Genomic DNA, 15,635 nt, shown 5'->3' with positions numbered 1-15,635 from the left:
GCTATTATTTTCAGGAAGCTTATACTCCTAACTGGAAATGTGTTCATTCATGCACTATATGCTTGGTTAGCCTTGTATAGGTGCAATGCATAATGTATGAGAAAAAACAGAGGCACAATTCTCGAAACACCGACTTGAAACTTCACAAGAAGTAAAGCATCAATCCAGGTTATTCATGTGGGTTTAAACTCATGACAAGAAATGACCACTTAATATTATCAAAATCCTCAATCTTTTTGCCTGCATCAATAGCCCTTCCCATTCTAAGAAATGCACCTTCCTGAACGAAGCAACTCAGAAAAGATTGTCGGCCGACAGTAAACACAATTATAAGTTCATCCAACCTTAGTTGGAAATTGTCCCTAACATTAGTGAAACTAGAGATTCTTGTGTTGAGTGATTGATGGTTCTTTTACCAACACATCCAGCATGCTGAAAGTTAAGTATTTATCAATTGTAAACTAATTATTTAAGTAACACTACACTTTCCAAGTTATTAAATAGAGTAGCTCAGGGTTTTAAATTAATTCAATTTAGTTAAGCTAATGAATCGAATAAAGTTTTTTTTACCTGCGTGTCATAATCGGCATATGGAAATCCTGTCCTTCACCACATGCTACAGAACTCATCCTCACTGTTCAAAGACTCTTAGAGTTTTGACATAATCTTTTCTTGTTTGGCAGAAGGAATGTAGTTGAGTTTGAACAACTTTACCACTTTCCGAAAGACTAACGCCATATGCTTTTAGTCTCTGGATATCTCGAGCAATGGGGCTTTGCCACTCGCCATCCCACCATGCTGGTGGAAGGAGTGGTGACAAAGCACATTGGTGAGCCTGGTGGCGGCAACTAAGAGGACCACCAAATCTGTTCCAGATGTGACCCCACCCGATCTGGTTCTTAAGACCATCTACCAACAGGTTACTCTGAAAGCTGCTAAAGAATGAGAAGTTGGAGGCTGAGTGATGTTTACCTGTAACCCCCAGAAAGTAGGTCAATACTTGCCGGCTGCTAAGGGATCATGATGCAACCATGAGTGAGGATATACCATTTTGATTTGCTGCTGCGAGTGCAGCAACCAGTTGGGCAAAAGTTGTGCCGACGCGACGGTGTGCTCCAGATACCACAGCATGCTTGGCTCGTGAAGCTAGGAAGAAGTCAACAAATGCCACCCATCTTGGTGCAGGACCCCAGTCCTTTGCTCTAAAATCAGAAGACTGGAGATGACGAAAAGGCAAGTCAGTCACCATCTGTAATTGCTTCTCCATCGACGCATCAGCAGAGTAAACACACAATTTGTGCAGGGCTAATAATATAATATATCTCAGATAGCACTGACTGTAAAAAGAAGATAATTTGAAAGTCATCAACATCATCGTCATCAAGCCGAGTGTATCCCATCTATTTGGGATTGGCTATGTGAACCCTATCACTCTATTGAGTGTGATAATACAACAGTATCGATTAAAAAAAAATTAAATTACTAAATCACAAAAACAAAAGGATAGATCATGAAAACAACAGAAGGAACCACCAATGTACAAACCCTCCCATAAAGTTTAAACCAAATTCACAAAAAAATTCACTTTACCACCAGAAGCACAAGTAGTATGAACAAACTTCAGCTATCAGCTACGGGTGACAATAGCGTTACATTATGCTCTAAACTTCAGTAATCGGTGGCAATAGCATTACATTATGCTTTCCAGACAAAGAAAGGTCAATTCTCACTATGTCTATTGACTTACTGAAGTAAGTTTAATAATGAATAGTAAAAGAAACACTAGAATTAAGTAGAATTAAGGTTTGATATACTTTAAACCAAATGTAAATGACTCTGCAACCAAAAATTACCAGCACATATCTATTTGTTAAGAGAACATGACGATGGTGGAGGTGAATTTAGTGTTGCTAAATTGGTTAGTTCAACATTCAATTTAGCATCAAAAAATTTGTGAATAAGGCAAATAAGAACTGAATATCCACGATTCAAGGGAAAACATAGCCAACTAAGAGTCTCCATGTGTGTGTGTTTTTTTGGCATTTTACCATTTTGTGCACTCAAAGTTCGTTATTTCAAAAAATGAAATGGAATTTAGAATTTACCAAAGAGCATACTTTCTCAAAGTGATATAATGAAATTTTCCTCTAGCACGAAAAATTAGCCCATCGCCTAAACCATCCTTGAATTCTCGCCCAAATTTATTATGAAAGTGCTTTGGCCAAACACTTTGATGACCATAAAATGATCGAGTTTAACATCTAAGAAATGGTTGGATTGTTTGAAGCATCCTGAACTCATTGGAAAGCTTCATATAGTCAAATTGGATTGTTCTTGACCATTAAGTTATTTGGCTAAAGCACCTTAATAGCTATGAAATATCCAAAATTTGACATCTGAGGACATGATTGAATTCTTTGAAGCATTTTGGACTCAATAAAATGTTTCATATTACCAAATTGGTGCCCTAGATCATCCAATTTTACTATCTGAAGTCATGGATGAATTTCTTAGAGCATCATGGACTTAATGAGAGGCTTTAGATGCTCAAATTTGACAGTTCTTAGTCGTTGAGGTATATAATTGTCTCATTTGGTCACATAAGGACATAAATTTCTTGAAACATCTTAGACTTAGCGAGAGACTTAAGACCAAACTATATATATATATACATATATATCAAGGTGTTTTGGTTATATATATAGTCATAAAGTATTCAAATTGGTCATTTGTGGCAATAGATAGATTTCTTGGAGCTTTCTTTAATAGGAAACTTCAGGTGCCCAAATGAGATACATTATGGCCATCAAAGTGTTTTAACCAAAACAACATAATGGGTCTAAAACATCGTGCAAAATCTTGATTATAAGCCTTAACACATTCATGTTACTTCTAGGAATAAAATGATGAGCACATTTGATCCCTAGGAATAACATGAATATATTAAGGCCTTGTAAGCTTGATTTTGCCTCATTAGAACACTATCAAGGTATTTAGCCAAAACACTTTGACAGTCCAAAAAATCATCCTATATAAGCACCATTTTATCCCAAGGATGAACATGAATGTGTTAAAGTCTCATTGGAAACCCATCAAGATATTTTGGCCAAAAAAGCTTGATTGCCTGGATCAAAACTGATTTCGTGCAAGCATCATTTCATCCCTATAAGTAATATGAATGTGTTAAGGCCCTATAAGGTTGATTTTGCCCCTTGAAAGGTCATTAAAGTGTTTTGGCCAAAACATTTTCATTGCATTGTAACTTTGATATATTTTAATGAATTTAAACAATTCAATTTGGTTATCCAATACCTCCTACTGAGTAGGAGTGCAGGGAGTTCTATGAAATCCATTCATGGCCCCTAACTCACCAGTTTGGTCATTTATTGTCTTCAAGGTGCTTTAGCCAAAACTCCTTGATGTTCAAAAGTTGTTCAATTTGGTCATCTGAAGCCTCCCCCCATGAGTCCAAAATGCTCTAAGTAATCTATATATGACCTCAGATGATCAATATAGAAAGTTCAATGATCTAAAGTCTCCCACTGAGCTTAGGATGCTCTAGAAAATTCATTCATTACTTTAGATGACCAAATTAGATAAACTTAGATATTTTTTAGCCATCAAGGTCTTTTGGTCGAAACACCTTGATGACCAAAAATTATCAAATTTGAACATCGAAAGTCTCCCATTAAGTTTAGTTCAAGATGCTTTAAGAAATCTATCCATAACCTCAAATGAGAAAATTGAATTGTTTAACTCGGCTAATCTGGCATAGAATGAAGCTTTCCATTGAATTCATGATTCTTCAAGGAATCAAACCATATACATATGTCAACTCTGAACATTCTATGGCCATCAAGTTATTGCGATAAAAATACCTTGACAATGACAATTGCATGTGACAGTTCAATGAAGGTTTAAGCGACGGGCCAATTTTCTATGCGGTTTGGATGTCTAGGGGTAATCTTGTCATTTCACTTTGAAAAAGTGTGCCTTTTGATATATTTCAAAATACTGTGTACATTTTAGGTAATATCAAATTTTGGGTGCATGAAATGGTAAAATGTTGATTCCTTTGTTAGGTCTATATGCCTTCTTGAGCCCTTAATATGAGGAATCACATCCAAATGGCCAATCGCTTGAGATAACGAGTTGGTACAGTGTTCATGTAGATTATTAGCAAAATAAAGGAGGTCTAGGTTGTCTTTTCAATTTCTTATCAACACAATCTTATACAACTAATAAAGTTAAGCATACCTGCAATTGTGTCGTCATGCTTCCAATAGATCTATTCCATTGAAAAACACTGTAATCAAAATGAAGTACCTGTTCCATCAGAAAAAGGAAGTGAAAATGCTACTTCCCCTGATGCAGAGAACTAGCAGAGGTTACATTTTATTTATTTCTAGCTCTAAGTTACTAAACTAGTAGTTGAAATGCATGTATTAATGTGTTAATCCTTAAAAACACAAGGGACAGAATATTTACTTCCGCAAATTCCAGCAAGAAGGGAGTAATATCCTTGACAAATGCAGGAGTATCTGAAACCAAAGCCACCTTAGGTTTTCCAAACTGGGACTGAAAGCTGCTTAATGCTTTCTTAATGCATTGTACGGCAGCCTGTATTGCTTTTATTGACCTTGCAAAAAACCCCCAAAGAAAGTCATTTTACTTCAAAAATTTATCTTTGTACATTAAATTAATGAATAATTGTGTCATTAGCAAATCTTCCAAGATATGCAACAAGCATTAAAGTAAATTGATAGGTCTATGATTTGAAACCTTGCTAAAAACTGGGTAAAGTTTATAGACTGCGACCATCAAATAGAAACTATCCAAATGCTGATCAGACAGTTAAAACTATCATATTAGTTTCCTGTAGTGTCTCTACTGGTACCTGTTACTCATCATACGCATATGCAGCACAATGTCAGGATCTATTCCTTGCAAAGCTTGATCAACAGCTTCTTCAATTGCTGATGAAGGAGATATAATAACACGCAACAGTTCGCCGAACACATTAGGCCTTGAGCGAAGTGATTCTTCTGCTCCAAAAAGAAGTAAAGCAGCATTTTTCATTTCTGGATGTATGTTCTTCAGAAAAAATTGAATGGCCACTGCATCAGTTGTACCTTGGAACCTGTTGGTAGCAATTTATCAAGTTTATTCTGGTTTATAACTTTGGAAGAAATGTTTTAATGCAGAGATAAACCAAAAACAGAACAAAGAAAATTAGTTAGAGGAAACAAATTGAAAACTCAGGTGAGAGTGATGTTAATTCAGGGGGGAGCAGCATGACAATAGGGGCATCATAGAGAATAGACACTAGTCAGGAATGTCTTGCCAGGCATACCTACTAAGGAAGTCAGGTTTGTGAAGATGAAGATTCAGAAAATTTTAGGCTAAGAAAGTAATATGTCATCATCAAAAGAGTTCACCCTATAATCTAGATGATAGGTTTATAAGTTTGTGTTTCCTTCATTGAACATTACCAGAATTGCTAGCTAATTTCTTCTTTTTTTTTGTAGAAAATCTGACAGTAGAATTGAAATAGAAATGGAGACTGGAGAGATTAAATACAAATATTGCTACGAAATGGAGGAGAGTTGCACCTACCATATAATAGGATGCTTCCAGCCTTTCCAGTTACTACAAAGAACATTTGTGTCCATTGGATGTGCAAAATTATCAATCCTCATTACTAACTTCCTTCCATATTTCCCAGCACAGTCATGCTTTCTCCATAAATGCTTGACTTCTTTCAGGGTAAATGAATGGTTGGTAAAAGAGATGTAATCCCCAAAAGGATATTGCTGCCTGTGAAACAAAAGTAAAGCTTTCCTTTGAAACATGGCTTAAAATACAAGACTATTGAATCCATCTTCATAATCATAGAAACTGCAAAAAATTTTACAACAATGAGAACTCAAACAACCAAGGATATGGTATACCATATACACAAATCAGTAGCAAGTGATAAGAGGTGATATCATAAATACTCAAAAAAGTGTGGTTGACTAAGCAAATATATACACAAAACCTAAGAAAAAAATGTAAATAGTTCAAATCTAATGTCTTCAGAAATTCATTTGCATAGATGAACAAAGCTAAAGGAAGATATATATACCTGGTTTGTCCAATGATCAGGGACCGATTTAGCATAACACTTAATGCTGCTGCAGTCAAAATCTTGTACATTTCATTTCCAAACCCTGCTTCAGATGCTTTGCCTATCACAAAACCATGTCTGCAAAACTCGCCTGGAGGTTGCTCACGAACTGTTGCAGCTCCTGCAAGTTAATCAAACTAGTAAAAGATTTCTCTTTGTACCAGTTTCTCCACTTGCAAATTGAAAATTAGAGAAGAATTGCATTCTAATAGGATATAATTGTAAACTGTTGAATCCTTTCCAACATTCCAATTGGACACCTGATATTCTATTGATCACATGTAAAAATTCAGAAATAGCCATGTCAAACACTTGGATCCATACTCATATTGGATACTCATACTGGAGTCAAAGTAATATAGATGGGGAGTTCATCAGACATGTTTCAACTTATCTATAGATTTGCGAACCATATTCCTATTTTATTTATGTTGATGATATCACCATTATCAATGATAGTTTTGCAGGAATTACAAAACATACTTTCATGAACTTCCAAATTAAGGATTAGTTGACTTGAAATATATCTGATTTTCTGATCTATTACAAATGCTCCATGAAAAAGTCTCTTGCAAGTTCTCCCGTGAATCCGAGATCTACATAAGGTTACTATGTTCGTTTGAAAGGTAATTTGCAGTCTTAGAAGAGCAAGAAGTGGACAACTATTTTGCTAAGTCATGTGCAAAGATATAATGCAGGGCTATGGCACTAAATCTATGTGAGCTAATTTGGCTCAAGTAGTAAATGACAAATTGAAAAATACTCCTATTTAGCACCTGAAACTATATGTGAGCTAATCGAGCTGTCTTGTGCAATGCTTCATTTAATTTTTCATGGGATAACAAAACAATAGAGGTTGATTATCACTGTATCAGGTAAAAGGTCATCTAAGGGCATCATGATTACTATTGTTAGTTCCAACAATTTAGCAAATTTGCTGTCTTTAAGAGAAGTAAGTCTATCTGCAACAAATTGAATTACAATAATTTGAACTTGCTTGAAATGGAGTGTTGAGGGCCTATTTGTAAATATAGCAAAATGCAGGGATATAATTATGAAGTGACAATAAGGCAATATATAAGAAAAATAGAGGATACATTTGTGAATAACTTCAATAATTTTCCCCACTTATAGACATAAGGAATCTTCTTTATGTAACAACAAAACCAATGATAACCTCGAAAATCATGCTTGGTGCACATGAAAAATGTATCGGCTGTCCATGTATGACTGAGAATCAGAAAACACCTAAAAAAGGCAGCCCAATGCATGGAGTTGATGATGGAATTAGATCGACTCTTCAATTTCATATAAAACTTAAATCACAGTTTGTATCAAAGATCTTAATGGTAATGATAAGTGTGAATCAACAATTAACTTTCAAAATTTTGACAAAAGTTCACAAACTTACGAAGTAGATAATGCAATTGATCAGTGTGGAATCCTTATATCACAAATTTCACTGCTCTAAACTGCATTCCCTATCATCACCTTTTTAAACCCCACTACTATTTAGATGGCTATTGAAGACACAATATTCCATCTAGTTCTGAAAAAGTTTCTTGGCAGGGTATAATATAGAAAACAGAAAGCCAAACTCATATGCAAAAGTTTCCTAAAAACATTCAGATATTACCTTGTGATTAACTCATAATACTCGGAATAATAACATTCATTACCATAAACATTGAAAATGAAACTCTAAAATCTGCTAAACTGTTATAATGGTCCATCTTCTATGTTCATACCTACTGCAATTCCAGAAAATTAAAAGACTTGAATCGAAAATCATGAAAATTAAATCAACCTAAGAGACTCGGAGAAGCCACAAACACTACCAGGAAAAATAAGAAGAAGGGAGTTCAACGCAAATTTACGATCGTCACACAACTAGTCTCTCAAGAGAATAAGTCCGCACTCGAGCTTCGATTTGTGAAGTACCATGAATATTGAAGTGTCTTTCAATCAGTTCTCTCACCCTCAAGCTCTCCTTTTCAGCACTCGCCGCGAAGGCCTCCCCCATTTTCTCCACCGTGGCGCACGGCGCACCGCCATCTGCTCTCTCCATCACCACTAGACCTTCCGCTTCTGGATCCTCATTACCCTCCTCCGCACCGCCTCTATCATTCTCCACATCGTTCGGATCTCCGACGTGAGAAAAGAAAGTGAGGCCGTCGGAGGGCTCGACGGGGCGGGAGGAAATCAGGAGAAGACAGAAGGCGGCGGAGGCAACTGCGAATAGGAGGATGGTAAAGCGACGGTGCTTCCGGCGGAAGAACGGTAGACCTAGAGGATGCCGCATCTCCGATCGATCGCGATCGGAGCTAGCAGGAGACGGGAAGCAGCCTCTCGGATCAGACGGCGAGATAAAATCTCTTTTCTTTTAAATAAGCTCAGTTCTCGCATATTAATTTCTCTGCGTGGCATAACAAACTAGTTCATTTAGCCGTAACGGGTAAACCTTATTTAAACCGGACTCGGGGTCATACGTCCGACCTGGTTCCTCGTCGCACACGCTGCGTGACGTCATGCGTTTGCCATCTTCCCCAAATCTCCACCGCCTCTTTTCTTCCTCTCCATCATCCTCCGCCGCCGCCTCCGCCGCCTCCGCCGCCTCCACTAATTTCGATCTTGATACTATTTTAGAAACCCTCTCAAGTTATGCGAACGACTGGCAGCGGGCGCTCGATTTCTTCCACTGGTCTGCCCCGGCCGCCGCCGAGGGCGGCCTATCGAACTCAGCCGCAGCTCTCGCCCGCACCGTCGACATTTTGGGTAAGCACTTCGAGTTTCCACAAGCTTGGTCCCTTATCTCTTCCCAATCCCGCATCATCTCCTCTCCCGACCTCCTCCGCCCCTCCTTCCGTGTCCTCTTCAACCGCCTTGCTGCAGCTCATCTTGTCAATGAAGCTTTAACCGCCCTCCATCGCGCCGCAACGGAATATGGCCTCCGGGATCGGGACACCTTCCATCAACTCGTAGACGCCCTCTGCGACCATCGCCTTGCAGTTGAGGCTGAAGAACTCTGCCTGCGCTCTAAGTCGCCGCCTTTTCCCCCTAACACCAAGACTTATAACCTCCTGCTTCGGGGATGGCTCAAGTTGGAGTGGTGGAAGAAGTGCCGAGAGTTCTGGGAGGAGATGGATCAGAAAGGTGTTGAGAAGGACCTGCATTCTTACTCCATCTACATGGATATTCTCTACAAGTCTGGGAAGCCCTGGAAAACTGTCAAAGTATACAAAGAGTTGAAGAAAAAAGGGTTTCCATTGGACGTTGTTGTTTATAATACAGTAATCCAGGCAATTGGAGTGCCACAAGGTGCTGATTTCGCCATTAGAATGTACAGGGAGATGCTAGACTCTTCTTGCAAGCCCAACGTTGTGACGTTTAACATAATCATAAAGTTATTGTGTCGTGAGGGGAGGTTCAGGGAGGGATATGCATTTGTTGATCAGATGAATAAAGTGGGTTGTCCACCGAATGCGGTTACATACCACTGCTTTTTTAAGAACATGAATCAGCCAAAGGAGGTTCTTGGCCTCTATGAGAGGATGTTAAGCAACGGCACCCGGCCGAGGATGGATACTTATGTGATGCTGATTAAAAAGTTTGGCAGGTGGGGGTTTCTCAGGCCTGTGTTCTTCATTTGGGAGTCAATGAAGGAGCATGGTCATAGCCCAGATTCATTTGCTTATCATGCACTGATTGATGCCTTAATGGAGAAAGGGTTGGTTGACATGGCTCGCAAGTACGATGAGGAGATGGTAGCTCTGGGATTATCACCAAAACCAAGAAAATTGTTTAGGGCCGAAGGTACTGAGAAAATGGACAATGACAACAATGATGACATTTTACATGGCGTCTTTTGAGGACACAAACAAAAGGGTTCCAGGAAGATGTTGCATACTATACCGTTTTGTGACTGACCTGCCATTTGACATGAGTTGTGTTCCTTTATGATATATTGAATGTTCCTTGGTTTTCCGAAAATTCAGAGGTGTTTGCAAAGTAACCCACTTGCCCACTTGTACATAGGATATATTAATGGTTTCAGAAAGAGAAGGTGATAATTGGTGTGCCTCATACAGGGATGCTATGTACGTTCACAAGCCTTTTTCTTTACTTTTATTTTCTATATTCAGTAATAGTTTTTATTTTCTTTCAAGAGTATTTGATTATCCTTCTTTGTACAAATATATTTCTTTCAGAATGAATAAGATGGAAGTTTATGCTAGCTAATAGTTTTATGTTTATTTATATTACTGCATAAGATTCTATATTTTACCATATTACATGGTTATCTAAAAGGATGTCAACCTATTTTAATTCCTGTGGATCAGGTTTATCTTTTACCATATTATATGGATTTGTTTGTGATTAGTGATGATAATTAAAGTGGATTTACTTGTGACAAATTCGAAGTGAATACAAACACATGAATAATCATTGATAAGTGACATAAAGATGAAAATTTTTACATTAAAATAAAAATCCATCTTGGAACTTTAGTGTGACAGTGAGAATTGAGACTCATCGGAATTCTTGGACTCTTAATTAAGATTAAGATTTATGCATATCCTTTTTGTACATGCTTAGCAATTTGTACTTGCTTTGTTTTTTCCTCGATGTCTAATTTGCAAGCAGAGATCTATTTTAAAGTCTTAGTTGGTTTTAGCTGGTGTATAGCAAATATTTTTTGACATGTTAAAAATTAGATTTTCTTTACATGCTTTACTTTTTGTTTCTCTCGTTTAACATTTTGCTATTGTAATTCTTGTTGTACTTTCTTTTAATGAAAGGAATAAATTCATATTTTTGCTGAACACTTCCTGGTTATCTTGAATTATTTATTATCTTTATAGTTCTTGGTTATCTTGTATTTTATTGTTTTATTGTCACTAAGTAGGATACCTCCATGTATGTGAAAGCACAACCCCGAGCTGTGAAAATGTTTCTCTGATATTGGATTATGCGGTAGGTATCACCAAATCAAGATTTGAATTGATGATGAATAGAGGGTTGCCCTTAAAACACAGGATGAGTTTCATCAGTGCTTATTCACGTCCTTTGGATTTTTGAATGCAGGGGATGAATCATGTTCTAGAATCTTTTGTAGGAAAGTTCTTAGTAATCTACTTGTTAACATCATAATACACAACAAAATACATGACTCCCACAATACATCCCTTTAGTTCTCGAAGAATTATATTTCAATCTGAAGTAAGTGTTCATTTCTATGATCTCAAGTATAGATTTTTTTTTTTTAATAGATAGATTAGCTGAATTAATGATTGGCTTGAACCTAAGACCATTCAAGAGGTTTGAAGCTTTTATAGCTCTATAAGCTTTTTCAAATGTTTCATTAGGAACTTTATACCATTATGACTTTTGTTACAAATTGCCTTGAGGAAGGGATTCCATTGTATGTGAATGGTGAATCACGGAACATAGCAGCGATAAACAGTGGGCATTTAGTCAATATTTTATGGACGACCTTCACTTGAGGTGGGATCCTTCTTGTTGTTGTGCGGATCATTCTCCATCAAGTAAAAGATATCTAGGAGCGAATGATGTTAACTAATCTTGTTAGAAATCCAAAATGATGGAAGCGGCTCCCTTTGACCTTATTTATTGTTAATTGTTGTTTCTACCACCCTTGAACTCCATAATAGTTTCTTGTACATGTGCATCATGGTAGACATAAGATAATTCTCATTTATTACTGCTTAACACTAATATCATATGCTATCGTCTTAATCTGCATTGTGATACAATTACAATTTGCTTTTGTTGCTATCATTACTTTTAGTTCATGATTATACATAAGCATCATACATAATTAAACAATAACACAAATACTTATTGCATATTGGTCTCTTGCGAGCCCGCTGACTCACCAACGGGTACTCGCATTTACCGGTATCTCACACTCGATTTGGTATTGATGAGTGTGTGTGTGTTGTTTGGCAGGGGCAATTAGCCTTGTGGTAAGTATACATGAAGTGTCTCTCCATTAGAGAGCAGGGGGAAACTCAAAAAAGTTATATGCTCAATCTTGGTATAGAAATACAAACATGCTATACAGTATGTCATGATGCTATACCTTGCCAGCTACATCATTTATTTCTAGCTTATCATGCTAGTTTTTATCTTCCATTACACAAGTATTGTCATTTCTAATAGTTATTTCCCAGCTGACATCTCTTATTGGCCCACCTCTAGATTTACTCAAAGGCAAATATCGGAGGAGTATCAATGTAAGTCATCAGAGTGCTTTGAGACTGGCTTCACAACTAGACTTTGTTGAAGATTGTTGCTTTTCGCCGACTCAATGTTCATTTTATCTGCTGCTTAGCTATGTACGAGTTTATTTCCTCATGTTGATGTCAGTTTAAAGTTTGTTTTATTAGTGCTATCGCCTATGTACTTGTAAACATTTAGGTTTTGGTCATATCATTTGAAAGCATTTTATAGTGACTAAATTATCACTATTTCCAACACAATAAATGTTGATAAAATTATTGTGATGGCAGATGAATTCCAATCATATTTTAGCATATTTGTGATGTCTTGATTTGTCGGTATGGTGTTTGATACTTGTAGGTGCAAGAGCTGCTATACCGGAACATTTGTGTTGTTTTCATTTGGCATGGTGTGTATTTGATGTACAACTCGCGATGTGTATTAAATTTTGCTTCCATGTTTGTGTGCCTTCAGACCAATTCGACAACAGTTCGAATGAACCCTTTGTGTTGAACTTCCACCATTTTATTGTTCACCGTTAGCGCCAGCTCCTGTATCAGAGATGCAACTCACCAATGTATAAGCCCCAACCCTGCCTAGATATCCTGATCTCGGGCATGTAACTGGGTCAACAGGTCGGGTACCCGTTGACGATCAGCCGTTGACTTGTCGTCGGGCTGGAATTGTAATCAGTCCAGTGGGGTGTTGGGCCGGTTACGGTTCTAGTCTAATAAAAATCGATGAACCGGCGGTTAATCTTTGGTTCTGCAATCTCTACACGCTTTCAACTTTTACTTACAAAAAGATTCTTACTAAAAACTATATATAAACTTTTTATAGTGAATAGGTCGAGGAGGTTCATAATCAAGAAGTTCCTCCTTTAAAATTTTTTATTTTTATTAAATATTTTAAGAATATTACTATTTTGTCAAGAGAATTACATGTAAAATGTAAACATTATAATCTTCCTACAAATTTTAAGTCGGTGGTGACTATAGGTGGTTGAAACGATATGTAAAAATGAAGCACCTAATGAAATATGGAATCGATCATTCTGATTTTTTATTTTACTAATTTTGATTTATTTTTTATTCTAATAATAAATTAAGAAAATCATTAGTTAAAATTTTATTTTCTAGAGCATCTTTTATTTAGTTTTGGATCTAAATACATTTTTGAAGATTTTTGTAAAGAATCTTTCTAGAAATACACTTACTCATGCAATTAAAAAATTAATAAAAAATAAAAAAATTAATTAAAAAATTTAGTAAATTAAATAATAAAATTTCTTCATAATTTGATATTTGAAGTGATCATTGGCAAACACATTCATATATGAGCATGACTTGTTATTAGATTGATAACTCTTAGAATATCCAAAAAAAAAAGATTATTAACTTATATAGAGTTTTTGATGAATCATATATTATTTACAATATTTCATAATTATTATATTTAATTTTAAAAAATATAAATTAACTCATAATATTTTTAATATCATTTAATAATGTTTGTTCTAATAGTATTTAGTATTGATGAACTAAAATTTGTTTATTACTGGTAATTTATTTTATCATATTCGTTGTATATGTCATATTAATATTTATTTTTACATAAATTATTAATAATATTAATATATATTTATTTTCATACTGATAAAATATTTATAGTAGTATTTATAAAATTGTAAAATATTTAATTATACAACCGAATAACTTTTTAATTTTTATTATTCTATAACTTTATAAAAGTATAAAATATTTCTATTTCTCATTTAGTTTTAATAAATTTTTATAATGTAGTATTAGTTTTAAATGAACATAGTAAAGTTATATCTTCTTGTGTATTAGTAATGAAAAAGAAATGAAAAATATTTTTTTTTATTTTTTTAAAATTTATTTAATTACATTTGATTTAGATCCTAAACATTAGAAGTTTTATTAGAAATATTAATTTTGTAGTATAAGGTTTTAATTTCATTTAAAGATTTTTCTTAAATCTTTAAATTGTATATAATATTAAAATTATTTATATGATATTTATAAAGAATATAGTATAAAATATGGAATATAAATTAATATTTTTGAAATATAAAATACTTATAATAGTAATTTAAACTTACAAAAGTATAATTTTTATTAAAAGAACGAACAAAATGTCCACAAGATCCTCATGTCCCACGTAAGAATTTAAGAATTATTTTACAACTTTTTTTTCATTTTAATGAAGTAGATAATGAAATAAATTTTGATATCCTAAAGTAGTTGTCACAAAAGCTTAAAATTTTTCCATCTTCTCCATGATCATAAAAAAAAAAAAAAAATTAACTTGTGTCAACAATTATTGTGGAATCGGCATTCAGTGCCGATGATAATATATTGGATGATCGACGATTGATTTTATCTCTCAAGGGAAGTTCAAGTATTATTCAATGGGATCAAAGTAAAAAAAAAAAATCAAAGAACTTTTAAATGATAAAGTTGAAAATTTTAATATCAAAAGAACGAATATTACGGAAGGAGAAATTGAAGTAAATGACAATACAGTTAAAAGAGTTAAAAAAAAAGAAAAAGAAAAAGAACTATGTAGATTTTGATGCTCCTATACTTAGAGAATACAAGGAAAGAAGTGCAAATCCTTTTTTTTTAATTATTTTTATAAATTTATAAATTTAAATTTTTTAATATAATAATTTTGAACGAATCATAAATTGACAATTTCAAACGCTGAATTATAATCATCTTGGATAATTAAAATTAAGGATTTAAATATGGTCCAATTTGATAATTTCAAACTATCAAACTAACGATTTCAAACTGTGGTCAGGTTTAATCCTGCCTGCCCGGTTGTGCAATGCAGCGCACCATGCAGTATTAGAGCTTTCGTTAGCTTCTTCATATCAAAGACGTAGCTTCTTATCAATTCCAGCAACATCAGTTCATTCAGCTCCAACATTTGCAGCAGAATCAAAATATCATACACCTTCTGAAAATTTTCAGAATTTGTTGCTTCCAGCAACTTCCAGAGGAGTCGGCAAACAGCAAACAAATTCGGTTCAGTTGCAGTTCATCATTAGATCCAACAAGAAACAAAAATTTACTAGAGCAGGTTCGATAACCTTCTCAATCTCATCTTCCAGAACAGGCCTCGAAGGAAACTCAGATTGGACATTTGTAGTCTTTTCAAGATCGGCCAGCAGTAGATCACATTCCTCTTCGCTGTT

General features: G+C 35.1%; 2 protein-coding genes across 5 annotated transcripts; one reads left to right on the top strand and one right to left on the bottom strand.

Annotated features, from left to right (window-relative positions):
- Positions 1–171: 171 nt before the first annotated feature.
- On the bottom strand, positions 172–8,516 carry LOC141822034 (uncharacterized). 3 transcript variants are annotated; one of them, XM_074709443.1, is made up of 10 exons: positions 8,111–8,516; positions 6,128–6,290; positions 5,617–5,817; positions 4,898–5,140; positions 4,489–4,639; positions 4,258–4,326; positions 1,048–1,216; positions 715–972; positions 571–634; positions 172–432 (listed from the first exon to the last, which is right to left on the bottom strand). In XM_074709443.1, the coding sequence occupies exons 1-10, from the start codon at positions 8,469–8,471 to the stop codon at positions 378–380; spliced, it is 1,734 nt and encodes a 577-aa protein (XP_074565544.1). In that variant the 5' UTR covers positions 8,472–8,516; the 3' UTR covers positions 172–377. The 3 variants fall into 3 exon arrangements, with proteins under 3 accessions (XP_074565544.1, XP_074565545.1, XP_074565546.1); XM_074709444.1 differs by lacking the exon at positions 172–432 and having other exon boundaries at positions 457–972; XM_074709445.1 differs by lacking the exons at positions 172–432; positions 571–634 and having other exon boundaries at positions 816–898; positions 973–1,216.
- Positions 8,517–8,697: 181 nt separating this feature from the next.
- Positions 8,698–12,682, top strand: LOC141822201 (pentatricopeptide repeat-containing protein At1g80550, mitochondrial). Of its 2 annotated transcripts, none has more exons than XM_074709637.1 (2): positions 8,698–10,232; positions 12,392–12,682. In XM_074709637.1, the coding sequence occupies exon 1, from the start codon at positions 8,698–8,700 to the stop codon at positions 10,036–10,038; it is 1,341 nt and encodes a 446-aa protein (XP_074565738.1). In that variant the 3' UTR covers positions 10,039–10,232; positions 12,392–12,682. The 2 variants fall into 2 exon arrangements, with proteins under 2 accessions (XP_074565738.1, XP_074565737.1); XM_074709636.1 differs by having other exon boundaries at positions 8,698–10,266.
- The last annotated feature ends 2,953 nt before the right edge of the window (positions 12,683–15,635 follow it).

Source organism: Curcuma longa, chromosome 2 (assembly GCF_044706935.1).
Source record: "Curcuma longa cultivar G26 ecotype Majalengka, Jawa Barat chromosome 2, ITB_CL_G26_1.1, whole genome shotgun sequence".
NCBI lineage: Eukaryota > Viridiplantae > Streptophyta > Magnoliopsida > Zingiberales > Zingiberaceae > Curcuma > Curcuma longa.
Note: the sequence above shows the minus strand (reverse complement) of the source record. Positions and strands in the feature narration are given on the sequence as shown.

What these genes read in the sequence shown, in the direction of transcription:
- LOC141822034 (XM_074709443.1), bottom strand. Translation starts at nt 8,471, where the DNA reads ATGCGGCATCCTCTAGGTCTACCGTTCTTCCGCCGGAAGCACCGTCGC. An exon ending in CGCAGCAGCAAATCAAAATG is followed by an intron (nt 973 to 1,047) that starts GTATATCCTCAC and finishes TGGGGGTTACAG; the next exon opens with GTAAACATCACTCAGCCTCC. An exon ending in ATGCCGATTATGACACGCAG is followed by an intron (nt 433 to 570) that starts GTAAAAAAAACT and finishes CTTAACTTTCAG; the next exon opens with CATGCTGGATGTGTTGGTAA.
- LOC141822201 (XM_074709637.1), top strand. Translation starts at nt 8,698, where the DNA reads ATGCGTTTGCCATCTTCCCCAAATCTCCACCGCCTCTTTTCTTCCTCT.